The following is a 17,448-nucleotide window of genomic DNA, read 5'->3' as shown; positions in this document are numbered from 1 at the left end:
CAGGAACAACTTTCTTTGGTGGCTTCCTGAATCCTAAACTGATATTTAATTTGTGTAAATCTGTATGAATTTGGGGGTTGAAACTGGCTATATTTACTAATGAAGTCCATCAGTGACACAAATAAGACTGTTTGGATTTATCGAAAAAATCTAGTCAGGGGAATAGATGACTATTACAGATTTGAATCATCTTCAGCTCACCGTAATAAGTGAATTGAGCAGTTGTACAGTTCTGATGCCTCCACGGAAACATTTTCAGGAAGTGCAAGGGCTAGAGCTAAGAGAAGTCTTTTAATGTGAGACTCTTGGCAGTGAAAAAATAGGAAATGGTTTTTAAAAAAAAGGATATGAATATGTCAAAATGAACTTTCTTCTTTTTTAATTCTTTCTTTTATTTGACTTTTTTGTTTTTAATTTTCATTTCTCTCACTTCACTTTTTCTCTAGTTTCACTGATGCCACCTGATATAAGGATATATTAATGTTTTTAACGTCATTTTAAACATTTTAAGGTAATGTTAGTCACTATTTAATCATGCCCTAGGCTACTAAGAAATATTACACAGTGGCATAGGAGTTGATATTGTAATGACTAAAAAACTATGCCTCACTGACTGAAAGAAATAACCAAAGAAATGGAAGAATAAGTGGGAATTGTATAAATTGTAAGTGCTTGTGTTCCTTGCCCCATGGATAAAGGATAAATTTAGGAATAAATTAAGTGGTACTTTCAGCAATTAGTTTCATTACCTGGTGGCTTAGATGGTAAAGACGCTGCCTGCAATGCGAGCACCCGGGTTTGATCCCTGGGTTGGGAAGATCTCCTGGAGTAGGAAATGACAACCCACTTTAGTATTCTTGCCTGGAGAATCCCATGAACAGAGAAGCCTCGTGGGCTACAGTCCATGGGGTCGCAAAGAGTCAGACAGGACTGAGTGACCTTCACTTTCATTTCACTATAAAGCTTTCTTTCTTATAGGAAAATTTCTTGACAGGCATACCAAAAAAAAGCATATCAATAATTTTCTCAATTGCAGCGAAGAAATTAAAGTTCAGCCGAATCAGTTCAGAGAATCCGCTGAAGCAAATGGAAGGGTTTATGAGGAACAGAGAAAGTTAGAAGAAAGTTTTACCATCCACTTAGGTAAGTGTGTTAATTTTTTACAGTCACCACTTTGTAACTGGTGAAACTTTTTTAATGTTTTTAAGAGAAAAGTCCTTAGCGTATAAGTAAAATATGTCCCGGTTCTTTTTAAAATGAAAGTCTTCCTTGATGGCTCAGACAGTAAAGAATCCACTTTCAATGCAGAAGATCTGGGTTTGATCTCTGGGTTGGGAGGATCCCCTGGAGAAGGAAATGGCAACCCATTCCAGTGTTCTTGCCTGGGAAATCCATGGACAGAGAAGCCTGGTAGGCTATAGTCCATGGGGTCGAAGAGTCAAGACACAACTGAGTGACTTCCACTTCACATTTAAAATGAAAAATTAGGTTCTGCTCCAAGAAGGCCTATGTTTATTGGCTATAAGTTTTCTATTTTAGCTCATCTATTTTTTTTTCAAATGCAAAGGTGAAATATTAATAGTTATTAAAATAGAACACAGGCTTCCTCGGTGGCTCAGTGGTAAAGGACCCATCTGCCAATGCAGGAGATACAAGTTCAATCCCTAGGTCAGGAAGATCCCCTGGAGGAGGAAATGGCAACCCGCTCCAGTATTATTGCCTGGAGAATCACCATGGATGCAGAGGAGCCCCGTGGGCTACAGTCCATAGGGTTGCAAAGCATTGGGCACGACTAAGCGAGTGAACAGCAGCAAAATAGAAAATTGAAAAGCCCATCTTAAAGTATTCGTAGCACAGATTTACTAGGATTCCTGCCACAGAGATTTGCGTCCTGCTCTGCTGGCTTTCTGCAGCTGTCTAAGTATCTTTCTGGGCCTGCTGCCTTCCCCCAGGGGCCCAGCTGAAGACCATGCATAACCTGAGGTTGCTGAGAGCAGACATGCTGGACTTCTGCAAGCACAAGAGGAACCACCGAAGCGGCGTGAAGCTCCACCGACTGCAGACGGCGTTGTCGCTTTACTCCACGTCCCTTTGTGGCCTGGTGTTGCTGGTCGATAATCGAATTAATTCCTACAGTGGTATTAAAAGAGGTAAGTTAACATTGTGCGTAGTTACGCCCTCAAAGTTCTCCATTTAATGCCATTTGAAAGAGAAAGCAGTGAGAGGAAAAGAACTGAAAAAAGCTTGAGCCACCCCAGTATTCAGGTGGTCCAAACAGCACACAGACCCAGACATAGGTGTGTAGGATTTGTTTCATACTTTAGCACCCATGGGGCGCTTTAGGATATTTCATTTTTCTTAAAATCCTATCATAGATAATACTTTAAAGGATCCTTTTTCATGGTATCACAAAAAGAATAATCAAGACATAAATACATTTTTCAGTTTAGAAGCAGATCCTGACTGAATTTTAGTTCATCCATGTGTCATGTTTTTTCTCTATATTTTTAAATAGTCTATTTCTTAAAAATGCTAGGTTGAATTCTGCCTTCCCTCCTAGTACAATTCATTTTTTCTGATGATTTTTTAAGAGTTTGACATAGAAAGTGCATTGAAATGTAGAACTACTTTTAAGATGCTCGAATATTTTATTTTCTATCGTAAGTGTAAGAACCTATTTTTTTTTTTTTTTAGCACTTTTGGGAACTAGATTATGATCAAAGTGTCTACTATTTAAAGAAGGTTTGGACTTTTATTAAAATTTCCTTGCCTGTTAATTATGTATTCTTTTGAGCCATCGAGAGAGTGAGTTTCTGATCAGAACCAAATTGTTGTCCCTTAACTTACTAAGGCATAATCATAGACGGGACAAGTATGAGCTGCCATCCTTGGGAATACTCTGTTCCATTTCTGATGGATCTCTCTGTAAGTAAACACTAAAGATCTGATACTTCACCTTTGCAAGTTTGTTAACTATGTTGGGTCCCCTAGATTTCGCCACGGTTTGCCAAGAATGCACTGACTTTCATTTCCCCCGGATTGAAGAGCAGCTGGAGGTTGTCCAGCAGGTTGTACTTTATGCAAGAACCCAGCGCAGGAGCAAGTTGAAAGAATCTCATGGTCAGTGAAACTCAGATTTTAAAAAATTTCACTTTGAGGATGTTCTGTCTCTAAGCACTCTCTTAGCATCCTGGCCACCTGAAATAGAGAAAGTTGTGGGAAGGAAGAAATTAAGAACAAATTTCAGAGTCTTTAGAAGCTTGAATTCTGTTCTTAGTTTTCTTTTTGCCTGATTTTGTTCAAGATCCTTAGAAAAACTGTTTTAAAATTTTGATTCTGTAGTTGTGCTTGAAGTAGGCACTCAGTGGAAAGTTGGGATCCTTTGCTTCAAGTTCTGTATCTCTGCAATGGATATAATTAGAACTGTAAAGGACATTGAAATCATAGGGTAAACAGCCCGAAATATACACTTCTTATATGTTCCATCTTTGATCCACTTAGGTAGCATGAAGTCAGTTACAAGAACTGGTTTTGGTTGTTCTTTTTAAAAATTACTGTGTTTAGAACTATATCCTGCTTTTTCTATATTTATCCACAATCTAAACATCCTTATAGGAAATTTACTGGAAGATGGTTTAAAAGCTATGGGAAAAGTTCATGGTGTCTCTCTTCAGTAATTTTTAATTACGTGTAAGAAGACCTTTGGGAAGACAGGGGAGACATAGAAGAAGATACTCTAGCTCAAGTTACAGAGTGATTCTGCTATCTGTAATTGAAAAATGAAAGTTTAGAAAGGAATCTCTCCAAAAAGTAAATTGGTGCCATAAGTTTGTTTAGTTAGGAGCTAAATATATAAGGGTGATATTCATTCAAGAATATACATGAGGTCTGTTTTTCTTATTTTTCTGATATTTCATAGTATATCACAAGCTTAAAATTACAATACATGCTCTTATACGACTCGAGTACATACCCAGTGTTTTATTATTTCTTACAGAAACTTGATGTCTTGCCCAAGAAATAAAATAAGGCACGTTTTTAATAGTTGGTCAGACCTTTAAATCTGCTTCCGGTGCTTTGGTTGTCTGCCTTGTTTGTTTTGCAGCTGCAGTGTTTCAGAGAAACCCTTAGAGTTTTCTGGTGCTTTGGGTTCACCGGTTTTGTTTTTTATAGTAAACAGAGACACTGCTATACCTTTGCTTGGTGACTTTATTCTCTCTCCCATGTATGTTGAAGAATTCCTCCTGTTCTCCTGATGATAGAAGGCAGTTCTCTAGAATCGACTTGATCAGCATTCATAATAGTGTCTATGTTCATTCAGTAGACTTAAAAAAACATTTTTTTAATTGTAATCGTTGCTGAAATAGGTAAAGATAGCCTTGTATGTGCTAAATCGCTTCAGTCGTGTCTGACTCTTTGTGACCCCCTGGACTATAGCCTGTCAGGCTCCTCTGTGGGGTTCTCCAGGCAGGCATACTGGAGTGGGTTGCCATGCTGTCTTTCAGGGGATCTTCCCAATCCAGAGATCGAAACCGTGTCTTCTATGTCTCCTGCATTGGGAGGGGTTCTTTACCACTAGTATCACCTCAAGATTCACAATTCAGACTGTACAAAAGAGCGTACAGTGAGAGACTCTGTGGCTCTGTCCATCAGCCATCCAGTTTCCTGCTCCTGGGGCAGCCAGTGCCGTGTCTCGTGTACCTTCCAGACATGCGTTTATGAATGTGTGTGTGAGCACATGTCTGTGTGTATTTACAGATTTTCCTGCTTCATGCAAATGGCAGCTTTCTCTGCACACTCTTTTGTCTTCTGCTTTTTTTTCCACTGAATAGTTTATCTTGGGCATCCTTCCACATCTGTACAGACAGAGCATCCTTAGAGCCTGTTACTGCTGGATAGGGTCCACTGCAGGATATCCCCTTAATGATCACGTCCCTGTTAATGGGCATTTCATCTGTTCCAGAGTTTTTTCTTCTAAGTAATAATGCATGAATAATCTTACACATATATCATCTTGCATGAGTGAGCGTATCTCTGAAATAGAGTCCTAAAAACACATTCCTGAGCTAAAGGGCACAGGCAGTTGTACTTCTGATAATGTTAGCAGTTACTCTGCACCGCAACCCCACCAGTTTGTATTTCCACTATAGGTAACGGTGGCTTTGCTCTGGCAATGCATGTCACTCACAACAGACCCCGGCTGAGTCTCGAAAATCAGCCTGGAAGCGCACCCCAACAAGGACCTTCGGGCAAATTCCAGTCCGTCCTCTTATTCTTCTGCCAACCCCTGCCCCCATCTCATTCAAAGTGGCACGGATGTGATCGGAGACATCCAGCTATTGTTCTCTGTAGTGACTAAAAGCATGAAGACGGAGATCACAACAGTTAGGAGAAGGCAGAGGGTGCTGAGTATATTTATGAGAGGTTAGAAAGTGTGTGGGGACGGAAAGTTTTTAAACCACATACGGTTAGGGCACCGTGTGTACATCATGGTAGTATTTTGTTCTTGTTCGGGCAGCTATTTTGTGGTTTAAGTGAGTCAGTGAAACAAGTAGGTTTATAAAAGACTCCTTTCTTAGAGAAGCCCGCATGTTGTTATAGAAGAGTTTTGCCAAAATGCTTTCCCCGTCTCTTCCTTTTCTGAGGCGTGCCCACGTTTGTTATGCACGTTTACATCCTGATACGGAAGTCTGTCTATCCTAAGACACTCCGTTATTTTTCTCACTGTGTTTTTATATCAGCATCTTTATGTTTCTGTGGTTCATGATAAGCCAAAAGCAGTTTCATTTTTGTACATATTTTATACCCATTTTTGAAAATAACCATCTTCTTAGTGTTACAGGGTATTAACCTTTGAAACACAGAAGGCGGGCGGGCTATAGACTGTTCTTTTTTTGTTTCTTAGGAAGGATTTTGTCAGTTTCAGATTGCACGTGAACAAAATTAGAGGCTCCTCATTTACTGTGTTTTTGTTTTCTGTGCTGTGAGCAGCCATTTATTCAGAGCCCGTCAATTTCAGGGGTCTGTATGAGAATCACATTATTGCATTAAATGTGGATTCTGGCAACACAGAGCCTTCTATGTCTCTCCCTCCCTCAGTGTGTTTATAAAATATATGCGTTTACAAGGTACAGTGTTATAACCAATGACTCAGAGTAGTCAGTGGGTAAAACACTAGGTTACTTTTATTCAGAACTTTTAAACTATAATACTCCCTGGTAGTTTCAGTTTACTCATTTCAAGTTCTGACTGTTTTCAAGTGATTTTCTCATATTGAAAGCCATTGCGATATAGTCTTAGATTTAATTTGTATAGATACATAGTTTCTTAAAGACAGGTATCTAATAATATTCACGCTGCATTTTTCAGTTCTCTTAGGATTCTTATAAAATTCCGATGTGTCTTCTATTAAAAATATATGTATACAAGTAAAATAATGTGTTCAGCCATAATAATGAATAATCAAATGTGCTATATTTTATTTTACCAACATTTATCCTTCAAAGTAATATCATGCCTTCTAAAAAGAAAGAAAAACTATTGAATATCTGGTGGGGGCGGGGGGAGAAGACTCCATTTGAAATGGAATCTCAAGTATCTATTTGGAAGAAATTGTATATAGTGTCAGATAAGAAGTGACAGATTTCAAGGATGGGCTGAATATCAAATGATTCCCAGTGCTACTAACCATTAGCCTGTCATCCTGAACAAGTTATATCCTCAACAGTGACTCAGATTCTAAAAATAAAGATGGCCACCCCACAACTGCCTAATGAAGTTATTTTATGTGTAGTTAACTTAGTGCCCTGAACGGCCCAAATGAAAAACAGAGCCTTGGCAAGTCTCTTGTGGTCAAGATCACAGAATTTGGAACCTGAGTGTGTGGGTTCCAGACCTGGTTCTGCCACTTACCTGTGCCTCCTTCCTTAAGTGAGTTAACCCATCTAAGCCTCTATTCTCACATATAAGATGAAAAGGGTAGAGTGTTCTGGTTAGAGGAGTTTTGTAAGAATTAAGAGACCATCCGTATAAAGCATGTCACAGACCACCTGATACCTAGAGATCCTTAGTAGATTTTTGCTGTGGTTGTGGTTGTTTGGGGGACATCACAAGTGTGTTCTCATACGTTAACTATATTCTCTCATGTTGCATTATCTTATAAATAGATTCTGGAAGCCGAAATGGAGGAAGTGACGATAAGACTAAAACTGCAGATAGAAACTATTTAAATATTTTACCTGGTGAGTATTATTTCACTTGCGGTTTTCTTATACTCACGTGCATTGAAATCACAGATTTGAAACACAGGTTCTTTTGGTGTACATTATACAGTTTGTCAAATGTATCACCCTAGAACTTTGTATCTCTGTAGATACCCTGTTATAGTGTCCAGCAACTAAATCCTTATTCTTATACCAGCCCTGAGTTTTCCCAGATGCGTACAAGAAAAATTCCTCAAGCCGTTGCGTAAGTTTTTATTATTATTTGCTGCGTCACACATTGTTCCTTAGTTTCTTAAATGAGCCAATAAATCACTTTTTTTTCTGACATATAAACAACAGTAGATAGAGATGTAAATAATTGAGCACATGGGAAGAGCACAAGTCATCTGATTTAGAATCTTTTTTATTGCTATCTCCCCATAAATGTTCCTGTCCTCCCTTTCTTTAAATCTCCTGTATGACTCTTGGGAATATTGCTTATCATCTGGAAGTTGGGCCCCTGATGTTCTTCCAGGTTCCATGCCCTCTGATGGCCTGCAGCAGTGTCTGTGTGACAGGGCACAACAGGAAGGCCCGTGTGGAGACGCTGTGTCAAGTCTCTTCAACCACGTCGCAGGTGCTGAAGCAGCCAAGGTTGTCTGGCTCCATTTCCTTCCCCAGATTTTCGACGCCAAGGCCACATTCCACGTAATCCTGGTGCTCACTCCTCTCCCGGCCAGCTAGCTTGTGGTCGTCGGCTTCCGAGTGCACGCCCACCTCAGAGAGCCCACTCCGGTGGATAATGCTAAGTGGCGGGGATTGTGTCACCACGAGGTGGTTCTCCACTTTGTGGAGCAGGAAACTGTCCTCCTCTCCATCTAAAAATACCTTCATTGAGACAGGATTTATCTTATCTCTCTTCGTAGGTGCATAATTTAAATCATCTATATTTTGTGGCTTTCTTAAAATGTGTCACCCTTATCTGTTCTGGAGGTACCAATGTCTGACTTTTTTAAACTTAACTCTTTACTGCTGTGTGCATTTTCCCTCTTGGTCCTTCTTGGGAAAAGCCTGGAGGTGAGTATCTGGCTATTAGTAGTAAATCAGGAGACTGTGCTATAAGTCAGCATCAGAGAAGGCAGAGTTAAGGGTTCAGTGAGCTATGCTGGTAGCTTCTGAGTTTCCATTTGGAAAAAGCTTGCCAGCCTACCCAGGAAGGAGACAGGAGATTAGAAGGGTCCAGATCACAAAATGCTTCTAGATTTCAAGTTACAGAGAAAGAGTTTGATTTATGTCTCTTTTAACCAGTGAGTTTGCTTCGTCATTATCTAATTACTTGTAGCTTGTATCATCTTAAGAATTAAACATCAGCTTCTCTAATTCTTAAAACATCTTTGTAAGGAAAGCAGTCAGGAGTTATTTTTCCCATCTAATTCATAAAGTACAGAGGATCTGTAAATTGAATTGATTTGCCCAAGATCACTCAACCAGTCAGTGCTAGATGCCAGATCTTCTTAACACCCAGTCTGGTCCCTTTTCCTACCGTCTTCTGTTATTTCAATCACCGCTGTCAGCACTGAGACCCCCACGTTCCTCACGGGTAAAACGAGGCCCAGGACAAGTCGTCTGAGGTCGGATGAAGCAGTGCCAGCTTGGGGATTAGGAACACCTGACTTGTGCAGTAAGTGAGTCATCAGCCCCTGTGCTGGCCGTGGCCCAGTTTCAACATGGTGACCCCCACCGCCTAAGCCATCAGCCAGAGTTCGAAACGGGGGGCCTCCTGGGACCTGCCTGGTTTCTGATAAGCAGTCCGCGTCTCGTGTTGCCTGCCAGGGAAATGGCAGCCGTACCACTTCTTGCCAAACAAGTTTTTTTTTTTAACGTTTCTTTTGTCTAGTTTGGCCTGTCACTGGCCTTTCTCTAATTTCTTTTACTGCTTATCTAGTTCTTATATCGTAAGTCAAAGAAAAAAAAAAGCAGACTTTTGACTAGGGCCTATCAGTGACACAGCTTATGTATACTTGTAACTGGAAATTGTTAAACACCGTGCCAACGTGTGTTAAGTACTTTAAACATACTCTGTGTTTATAAGTAAATACAAAGTAAAATCCTAAGATAAGGACCTTGAGGCCAGGATGAGCAGAATTTGTGGGGATGTGGGTTAGTGATGGAAGACTAGGTTTTACAATAGCAAGATTTTCCTCGAAGAACATCTCAGAATTTCCAGTGAGGCAGGTGTGTTTATAAAAACATATTTTTATATATTTTCTGTTTATTTACATTGACAGAGACTGCAGAATATAAAAGCCAATGGCTGGCATGGCTACCTAGGAAATGGAGTGATTGTAGAAAGCCTGGATAAAATAAGCTTTTGGTTGAAAACATTTGATTACCATTCAGCAAACCAAAGTTTACCAAGTACCTTCTGTGTACCAGGTCCTGTAGTTTCATGAGCTACAGACAGCACGGTAAACGAGAGAGGCAAAAGTCCTTACAGTCACGGCATGTAAACAGTGGTACTCTCTTTAAAATAACCTCATAAATAGATAACAAAAGAATTTCAGTGCTGAGGAGAAAATAGAACAATGTGAAAGAGAATAAGTGAGGGGTGAGGGAGTCCTACATCAATCATATGGGTCAATCAAGGAAGACTTCCGAGAGGAGGTGACTTTCGCTCTGAGACATGATTGGTGAAAAGCAGTCATCTGGACAGGAGCCGTGGGGGAAGGGCCCTCAGGAAGCAGCCCTGGATCAGGAACAAGCCCTGTGTGTGTGAAGACCTTAAGGAACGCCGTGTGGCTGGGGTGAGAAAGGGTAAGACAAGAGGATGGAGTTTGGGTTTTTTTCCTGAGTGTCATGTGAGCCTTTTGGACCATGTTAAGTGGGAGAGTGATGTAATCTGGTCTATACTTAAAATCATTTTATCTGTACGTGTGGATATGATCTGTTGGCAAGAATGGGAACAAAGAGGTTAATTCAGAGGCTGTTGCTGAAACCTAGGTGATAAGATGGTACTGTGAACTAGGATGATAGCAATAAAAATGGAGTGCTCAGACTTGAGGTAGTTGAGAGGTTTGTTATAGATCACTTCATGGCAAATAGAAGGAGAAAAAATGGGAGCAGTGACAGGTTTTATTTTCTTGGCCTCCCAAATCACTGTGGGCAGTGACTACAGCCATGAAATAAGACACTTACTCCTTGGAAGGAAAGCTATGAAAACCTAGACAGCGAATTAAAAAGCAGAGACATCACCCTGCCGACAAAGGCCCATATAGATAAAGCTATGATTTTTCCAGTAGTCATGTACACATGTGAGAATTGGACCATGAAGAAGGCTGACACCAAAGAATTGATGCTTTCGAATTGTGGTGCTGGACTCTTGAGAGTCCCTTGGAAAGCAAGGAAATCAAACCAGTCAATCTTAATGGAAATGAACCTTGAATTTTCACTGAAAGGACTGATGCTGAAGCTCCAGTACTTTGGACACCTGATGTGAAGAGCCAACTCACTGGAAAAAGCCCCTGATGCTGGGAAAGATTGGAGGCAAAAGGATAAGGGGGTGGCAGAGGATGAAATAGCATCACGGATTCAATGGACGTGAAATTTGAGCAAATTCCAGGGGATAGTGGAAGGCAGGGAAGCCTGTTGTGCTACAGTCCGTGGGGTCTCAAAGAGTTGGATACAACTTAGCGACTGAACAACAACACTGAAAATAGTTGGTGGTGAATTGGATTGGGGAGGATGTCATGAGAAAAAGAGAGTAATGAAGGCCAACTCGTGTGTTTCTGTCTTTGCAGCTAATGGAAGGAAACTGGGCCCCTAAACTGAGATGGAGAAGAGCAGGTGCAGGGTGTGGGGAAGACAGATCTTCAAGTAGCCTGTCTTGACATATTAATTTTGAATGATTAGAGCGCTTTGAGCATTTATATCAAAACTGCGATGATGGGCACTGATTTGATTTACATACTGCTTGGTGGTCTCTTCATACCAATTTATGAACCTAAGATGAATTTGGCCATCACCTCTCTTTTCCATCACCTTCTTTCCAAGAATTAAGTAGCACTAATCCTATTTGCTTCCTGAGTTCCACACAGGTCCCTGATAAACTCCTCTGCTGGTTCAGCACACTGGCTGCCTGTCACAGTCGTCTCTGAAGCCCACTAGTGAACACGCTTTGTGTTTCTGAAAGTCACGATTGTTATCTGCTGTTCACAGGAGAATTTTACATCACACGGCACTCTAACCTCTCAGAAATACATGTCGCTTTCCACCTTTGTGTGGATGACAACGTGAAATCGGGAAACATCACTGCTCGGGACCCCGCCATCATGGGGCTCCGAAACATCCTCAAGGTTTGCTGTACCCACGACATCACGACCGTCAGTATTCCCCTCCTGCTGGTGCACGATATGTCAGAGGTAAGCAGGTGGGAAAAGTGCCGGCATTTTCTGAGAATGTGGCAACACTGTAGAATAAGCATCATCCACTTTACATTTGTGGAGAAGGCAATGGCACCCCACTCCAGGACTCCTGCCTGGAAAATCCCGTGGATGGAGGAGCCTGGTGGGCTGTGGTCCATGGGGTCACTAAGAGTCGGACATGACTGAGCAACTTCCCTTTCACTTTTCACTTTCCTGCATTGGAGAAGGAAATGGCAGCCCACTCCAGTGTTCTTGCCTGGAGAATCCCAGGGACGGGGGAGCCTGGTGGGCTGCAGTCTGTGGGGTCGCACAGAGTCGGACACGACTGAAGCGACTTAGCAGCAGCAGCAGCAGGTTTACCTCCACATTTGTATTGGCCTAGACCACCGTTAAAATTACTTAGCACTCTCTGAGTAGGCATTGACAGGCAATAGAAAGAGATGCTTGCTCGTTGGCAGGAAGAAGCCAGCCTCCTTTCACCAGGTTCTCAAGGACACTGTTGCTATAAAGCACATACTGGCGGCTTCTACAACTAAAATGTGGCACAATCGTTCGCTCCTTTTGCGATGGACTGTATTTTATGCTTTTAAATTAAAAAAAAAACTCTCTTCCCATGACTGCTTTCTCTCATGCTTTCTTCCCTCCCCTCCATGAAAGCTAGTTAGAGGGGCTAAGTTGTGGACATAATACAGAGGTTAGATCCAACTTTAGTTAAGAGAGTCTGGAGGAGTGAAACAGCCTCCAAGCAGGTGTCAGCTGGTCCTTCCGGGAGAGCCCGTGGCCAACGGGGTGAAGGACCTGTATCAGCAGCACGGTGCTGCTGGTTTTGAGTGGCATTCTTTAAAAAGCAAAATGGCTAGCCGGCAAGGACAGATTGTGAAAGGAAGGGCGTTCACTCCTTGATTATTAAAAGTTATTTACCAGAGTAGCAGATGTGTGTAAACCCTCTTACCGTAAAGAAGTGGTGCAGAAAATTTTATGTTGTACTTTTCAGAGTGACTGAGTCCCCGCTTAGACTCATCGTATTCAGGAGGCCTCACTTTAAATGCAGTTCTCTGTATAAACACACACACAGCTCAAGTCCATGTAAGACAGGGTGGTTTAGATGATTTCCCACTGACCATCCATGTGTGTTTTTACCAGACACACACCGTTTTGATTAAGAGAGCTCTGACTCATTTAATGAGCAGTGCGTCCGTGTTCTCAGCCTCTTAGCCTCAGTCATACCCAATTCGGCAGCAGGAGTGACTGACCAACGTGTTTTGTTGTTTCCTTTCCTTCCACTGTCGCTTTATAAAGTCTCAGTCCCACCAGGAACTTGTAGCCATCCTTCTCATCACAGACCAGCCCATCTATAGCAGAGTCTTTGGGGAGAAACAAAGAAAGTTTGTGACGAGGTCCGGCCCCACGAAAGTATCCAGACATGCCTGCAGCTGGACTCCTGGTTAACCAGTTTATAAAAATGGTTCTATGTAGGTGGGAAACGACCTCGAAGGCAGCATTTCCAAAAGTCACCAGGTTCGGCCTCACTCCCAGACATCTGACACTAGCAGTGTGCCCTCTCCCACAGTGTCACAGAAGTTGCATGTTTTAAATCGGGACGGCCAGCTGCAGAACATTAAGCCTGCGTCCAGAGTCCCGTTTTAATTCACAAGAGTATATCAAGCCACACTCCTCCCATCAGTCATATTTAAACATCCATTCAGGTCACAGAGTCTATCCTGCAAACTCAGACGACACTGCCCAGGATATAGAGGCAGTGTTTGTCTTAGCTTTCACAAAAGGGTCCCACAGCATTTCGTCTCTTGTTTTCTTCCTGTGACAGACAGACTTGCCCCACTCATGCCCACGCTGCAGCACATGTGAGGTGACACTGCTGTCGGAAATGGTCCTGGCCTGGGGTTGATAAAATGAATTGCAATTTAAAAAAAAAAAAAGGAAAAAATAATCCATCAGCCGGAAGGAAGACATCCTACTCTTAGCAGTTCTACCCCCGTAGACCTTTGCGACCTGGAGACAGTGTCATCCTGGAATCAGTCTAACCTGCCGTACGGGGAGTGAACCAGCAGGCCACGAAGCCCGAGTTCCCGGCTTTTCCTCTTGTCTGTGCTGTGAACTTGTTGATTCGTTTGGGACTCGCCAGGTTTTAGTTGTCGTGGTTGTGGTAGACGCGGATGTTGTTCTTTGTTTTTAACTTTCCCTTGTTGTTTAGTTACTCAGCCATGTCCGACTCTTTTGCCACCCCCTGTACTGTAGCCCACCAGGCTTCTCTGTCCGTGGGGTTTTCCAGGCAAGAATACTGGAATGGGTTGCCATTTCTTTCTCCAGGGGATCTTCCTAACCCAGGGATCGAAAACCCACGTCTCCTGCATTGGCAGGCGGATTCTTCACCACTGAGCCATCCCGGAAGCCCTTTTAACCTTTCTTAGCATGTAATACCGGAGAAGGCAACGGCACCCCACTCCAGTACTCTTGCCTGGAAAATCCCATGGACAGAGGAGCCTGGTAGGCTGCAGTCCATGGGGTCGCTAAGAGTCGGACACAACTGAGCAACTTCACTCTCACTTTTCACTTTCATGTATTGGAGAAGGAAATGGCAACCCACTCCAGTGTTCTTGCCTGGAGAATCCCAGGGACAGGGGAGACTGGTGGGCTGCTGTCTATGGGGTCGAAAAGAGTCGGACACGACTGAAGCAACTTAGCAGCAGCAGCAGCAGCGTATAATACACCTCGGGAAAAGCACACAGAAACGGCTCGCACGTTCCCCGACTGACCACTGACATCAGCAGCGCCCAGGTGATGAAGCAGAACGTCACCAGCCAGCACCCCAGGAGCCGCCCCAGGCTCCCGTCCAGCCGCTTAACCCACATCCTCTCCACTGTTCCCTCCACGAGGGTAGCCGCTGTTTTCACTTTGAAAAGCACAGGTTAATTAGGTGTCTTTTTCCTGCAATGTCCTATCAAAAACATACGATTTATTTTGTTTCTGTTTTTAGGAAATGACTATACCATGGTGCTTAAGGAGAGCGGAACTTGTGTTTAAGTGTGTCAAAGGTAAGATACAACCTTATGTTTAATAACAAGGACCTGTATTTCTTCCTCGAAAATCTTGACAGCTGAGCAAGCCAGGTGAAAGAATGTGGGCATTCCTGTGGTCACCTGGTGCCCCAGTTGTAGGGTTTAATGAGCAAATCCTTCATAATGGATTTTTTAACCTTTTCCAATCAGAAAACAAAACCTCCAGCCCTCTTTTTTGTTTGTTTCGGGTCACACTATGCAGTTTGTAAGATCAATTCCCCGACCAAGGCTTGAACCTGGGCCGCATCAGTGAAAAGCACCCAGTCCTAACCATTAGGCCACCAGGGACGTCTCCAACCCTCTTGAAATGCAACGGTATTTGAACATTGATAGAACTTACTCTCAGCTACCTTTCATTTTCCCGAAAAGAAAATAGAACCACATATTTATGGAATTTTTAATGACTTGTTTTGGCTTCATTGTGTGGAGACAAAATAGAACTCAAGAAATGATCATTCCAGGTGTTTTGACAGCACTGTGGGGAACCGTGCTGGTGTGGAGAATTAAGGATTACAGAAGTGTGTCTGGCCCTCAGGCTTGCCTCTCCCACAGGAAAGTGGGCACCTAAAACGTGGAGACGGGTAGCCTGACTGTAAACGTCCAGTTTACTTTCAGTAAAGGACAGGTGGGCTTGAACCAGAGCTCATCATTCAGCCACATCTGTTGCTCTGTTCCAGGTTTCATGATGGAAATGGCCTCGTGGGACGGAGGGATTTCTAGGACAGTGCAGTTTCTGGTGCCACAGGTGTGTGACCTGGGTAGATCTCACCCAGTCCAGCTCTGCTATAGTATTCCTTACAGACAGGGCCAGGCACTCTGCCCTGCCCACGGTATCATCGTTGTCGTTTAGTCTTTCGGTCGTGTCCGACTATTCACGACCCCATGGACTGCAGCCCGCCAGGGTCCTCTGTCCATGGGATTCTCCAGGCAAGAATATTGGAGTGGCTACCCACTGAGAAAGTTTTAACTCACTAATATTCACAGATAGGACAGTAGGGAAACAGTGGGAAGGGAAGCCCTGCCCTCAACTCATTACTACATGACAAAATGCTCACAGGTTTCTGTGTTTTAGGGGGAGAAGTGTTTGGAGTTATCAAGGCACTCCGTTTACTGTTGAAGATGTTAGCGTCTACCACTCGAGGGTTCTTTGATTTAACCCAAAGCCGAACTTGACTCCTCTTTCTGTTTTTTCCCCCACATTTATGTTATATAGAGTCCAAAGAGTTCATAAAGGAGGACGTGAGCAGGAAACGATTCTGTCTTCTGTGTAGAATTCAGCACAACGAGTGGTACTTTTATCTCTGATTACACTAGTGTTATCGAGGGCTTTTTCTGGTAATCAGGCTTACTGCTTGACAGACACAGCGTGGGTTCTCAGAGATACGCCCCTGCCCAGAGCCACGCAGTTGAATCAGTTCCCGAAGATGAGATTCTCACGTTCCACCTCATGTCCGGAACTACTTGCGTTACTTCCATATTTTAAAACACTTAAAACATTTTTAAAAAATCACTGATAGTTTAACAAATGCAAACTCTTCTCTTTTTTTTTTTGTTGTTACGTCTTACAGAGTATTTCTGAAGAGATGTTTTACCAACTTAGTAACATGCTTCCCCAGATCTTCCGGGTGTCATCGACACTGACCTTGACCTCCAAGCACTGAGTCCCCACAGACCAACACACTGAAGAAGATGCTGGGATCCTGTCAAGCAAAAGATGCCCAGAAAGAGAACTTGACACCCAAGGCACAAATCCGATCATGATAAATGTCTGCTAAACATTCCAAAAACCCATATGTTGTACAGACTGGTGATCAGCCCCTTACTTATACATTCATTCTTAAGCTCTGTTTACGGGGGAAAAAAAAGAGTCTTGGTTTTTTTTTCCCTACTGTTTCCCTACTGTCCTATCTGTGAATATTAGTGAGTTAAAACTTTGTCTGTTTCACACATGGGCATTTGATGTAGGAGATTATTCACTACAATTTCATGGAAATACTTGACTTTCCAAAAGTTTGAATCGTATCCGGGTATAAGGCTGAGTCAATGAGTGTCTTACTCCATGTGATCCCATGGACAGCAGAGCCTGACGGGCTAGAACGCTCCAGGCAAGGATACTGGAGTTGGTTACCATGCCCTCCTCCAGGGAATCTTCCCCACCCAGGGACTGAACGTGCGTCTCTTACGTCTGCTGCATCGACAGACAGGTTCTTTACCACCCGGGCCATCTGGGAAGCCGCAGGAAACAAAAAGCACTCTTACTGGTACGCCTACACATAATCACTTACAGAAACGCATTTGGCAGAGACAGTGCTTTCTCATAACACAGAATGTGTCTTGATCTTCTACTCAAGGCAGCAACTGTCCAATAACAGCCCCGAGGAGAGCACCACTCCACGCTGGGTCCACGACTCACTAACACTTTACAAACCCTTTTCCAAAGAGCCTGGCGGTCCCCCCGAGAAGAAGGTAGGTGTTCTGCCCTTGGAGCAAGAGATTGTCTTCCAAGCACGAATGCTACCATTGCGACTGATTCTCACACAGCAAGGTAGGTAGAAAATGGGGTGTGCTGGTACGGGCTCAGGGCCTGCTGGGGTTCGTACTGTGACAGGTCGCGTTGGAGGTGGTGTAGTGTGATCAGTAAAAGGCATTGGCATTAATGCCAGGACTTCTCTGGGGGTCCAGTGGTTAAGACTTCACCTTCCAGTCCAAGGCGTACGGGTTCGCTCCCTGGTCAGAAGCAAAGCTTCC

The 17,448-nt window shown here is 43.0% G+C and overlaps 1 protein-coding gene across 1 annotated transcript in view; it reads left to right on the top strand.

Moving 5' to 3' along the window:
- FERRY3 (FERRY endosomal RAB5 effector complex subunit 3) overlaps positions 1-16,588 on the top strand; it is a 40,028-nt gene extending 23,440 nt beyond the window's left edge. Inside the window, exons 7-14 of the mRNA XM_005897937.3 lie at positions 1,037-1,143; positions 1,953-2,150; positions 2,992-3,120; positions 7,167-7,241; positions 11,418-11,620; positions 14,619-14,676; positions 15,378-15,445; positions 16,269-16,588. Of these exons, the coding sequence (XP_005897999.1) occupies positions 1,037-1,143; positions 1,953-2,150; positions 2,992-3,120; positions 7,167-7,241; positions 11,418-11,620; positions 14,619-14,676; positions 15,378-15,445; positions 16,269-16,361 (931 nt within the window). The 3' untranslated portion in view covers positions 16,362-16,588. The remainder of the gene's footprint in view (positions 1-1,036; positions 1,144-1,952; positions 2,151-2,991; positions 3,121-7,166; positions 7,242-11,417; positions 11,621-14,618; positions 14,677-15,377; positions 15,446-16,268) is intronic.
- The last annotated feature ends 860 nt before the right edge of the window (positions 16,589-17,448 follow it).

This window comes from Bos mutus, chromosome 5, assembly GCF_027580195.1.
Source record: "Bos mutus isolate GX-2022 chromosome 5, NWIPB_WYAK_1.1, whole genome shotgun sequence".
NCBI classification, from domain to species: Eukaryota; Metazoa; Chordata; class Mammalia; order Artiodactyla; family Bovidae; genus Bos; species Bos mutus.
The sequence above is the reverse complement of the archived record's forward strand: the minus strand, read 5'-3'. Positions and strand labels throughout refer to the sequence as shown.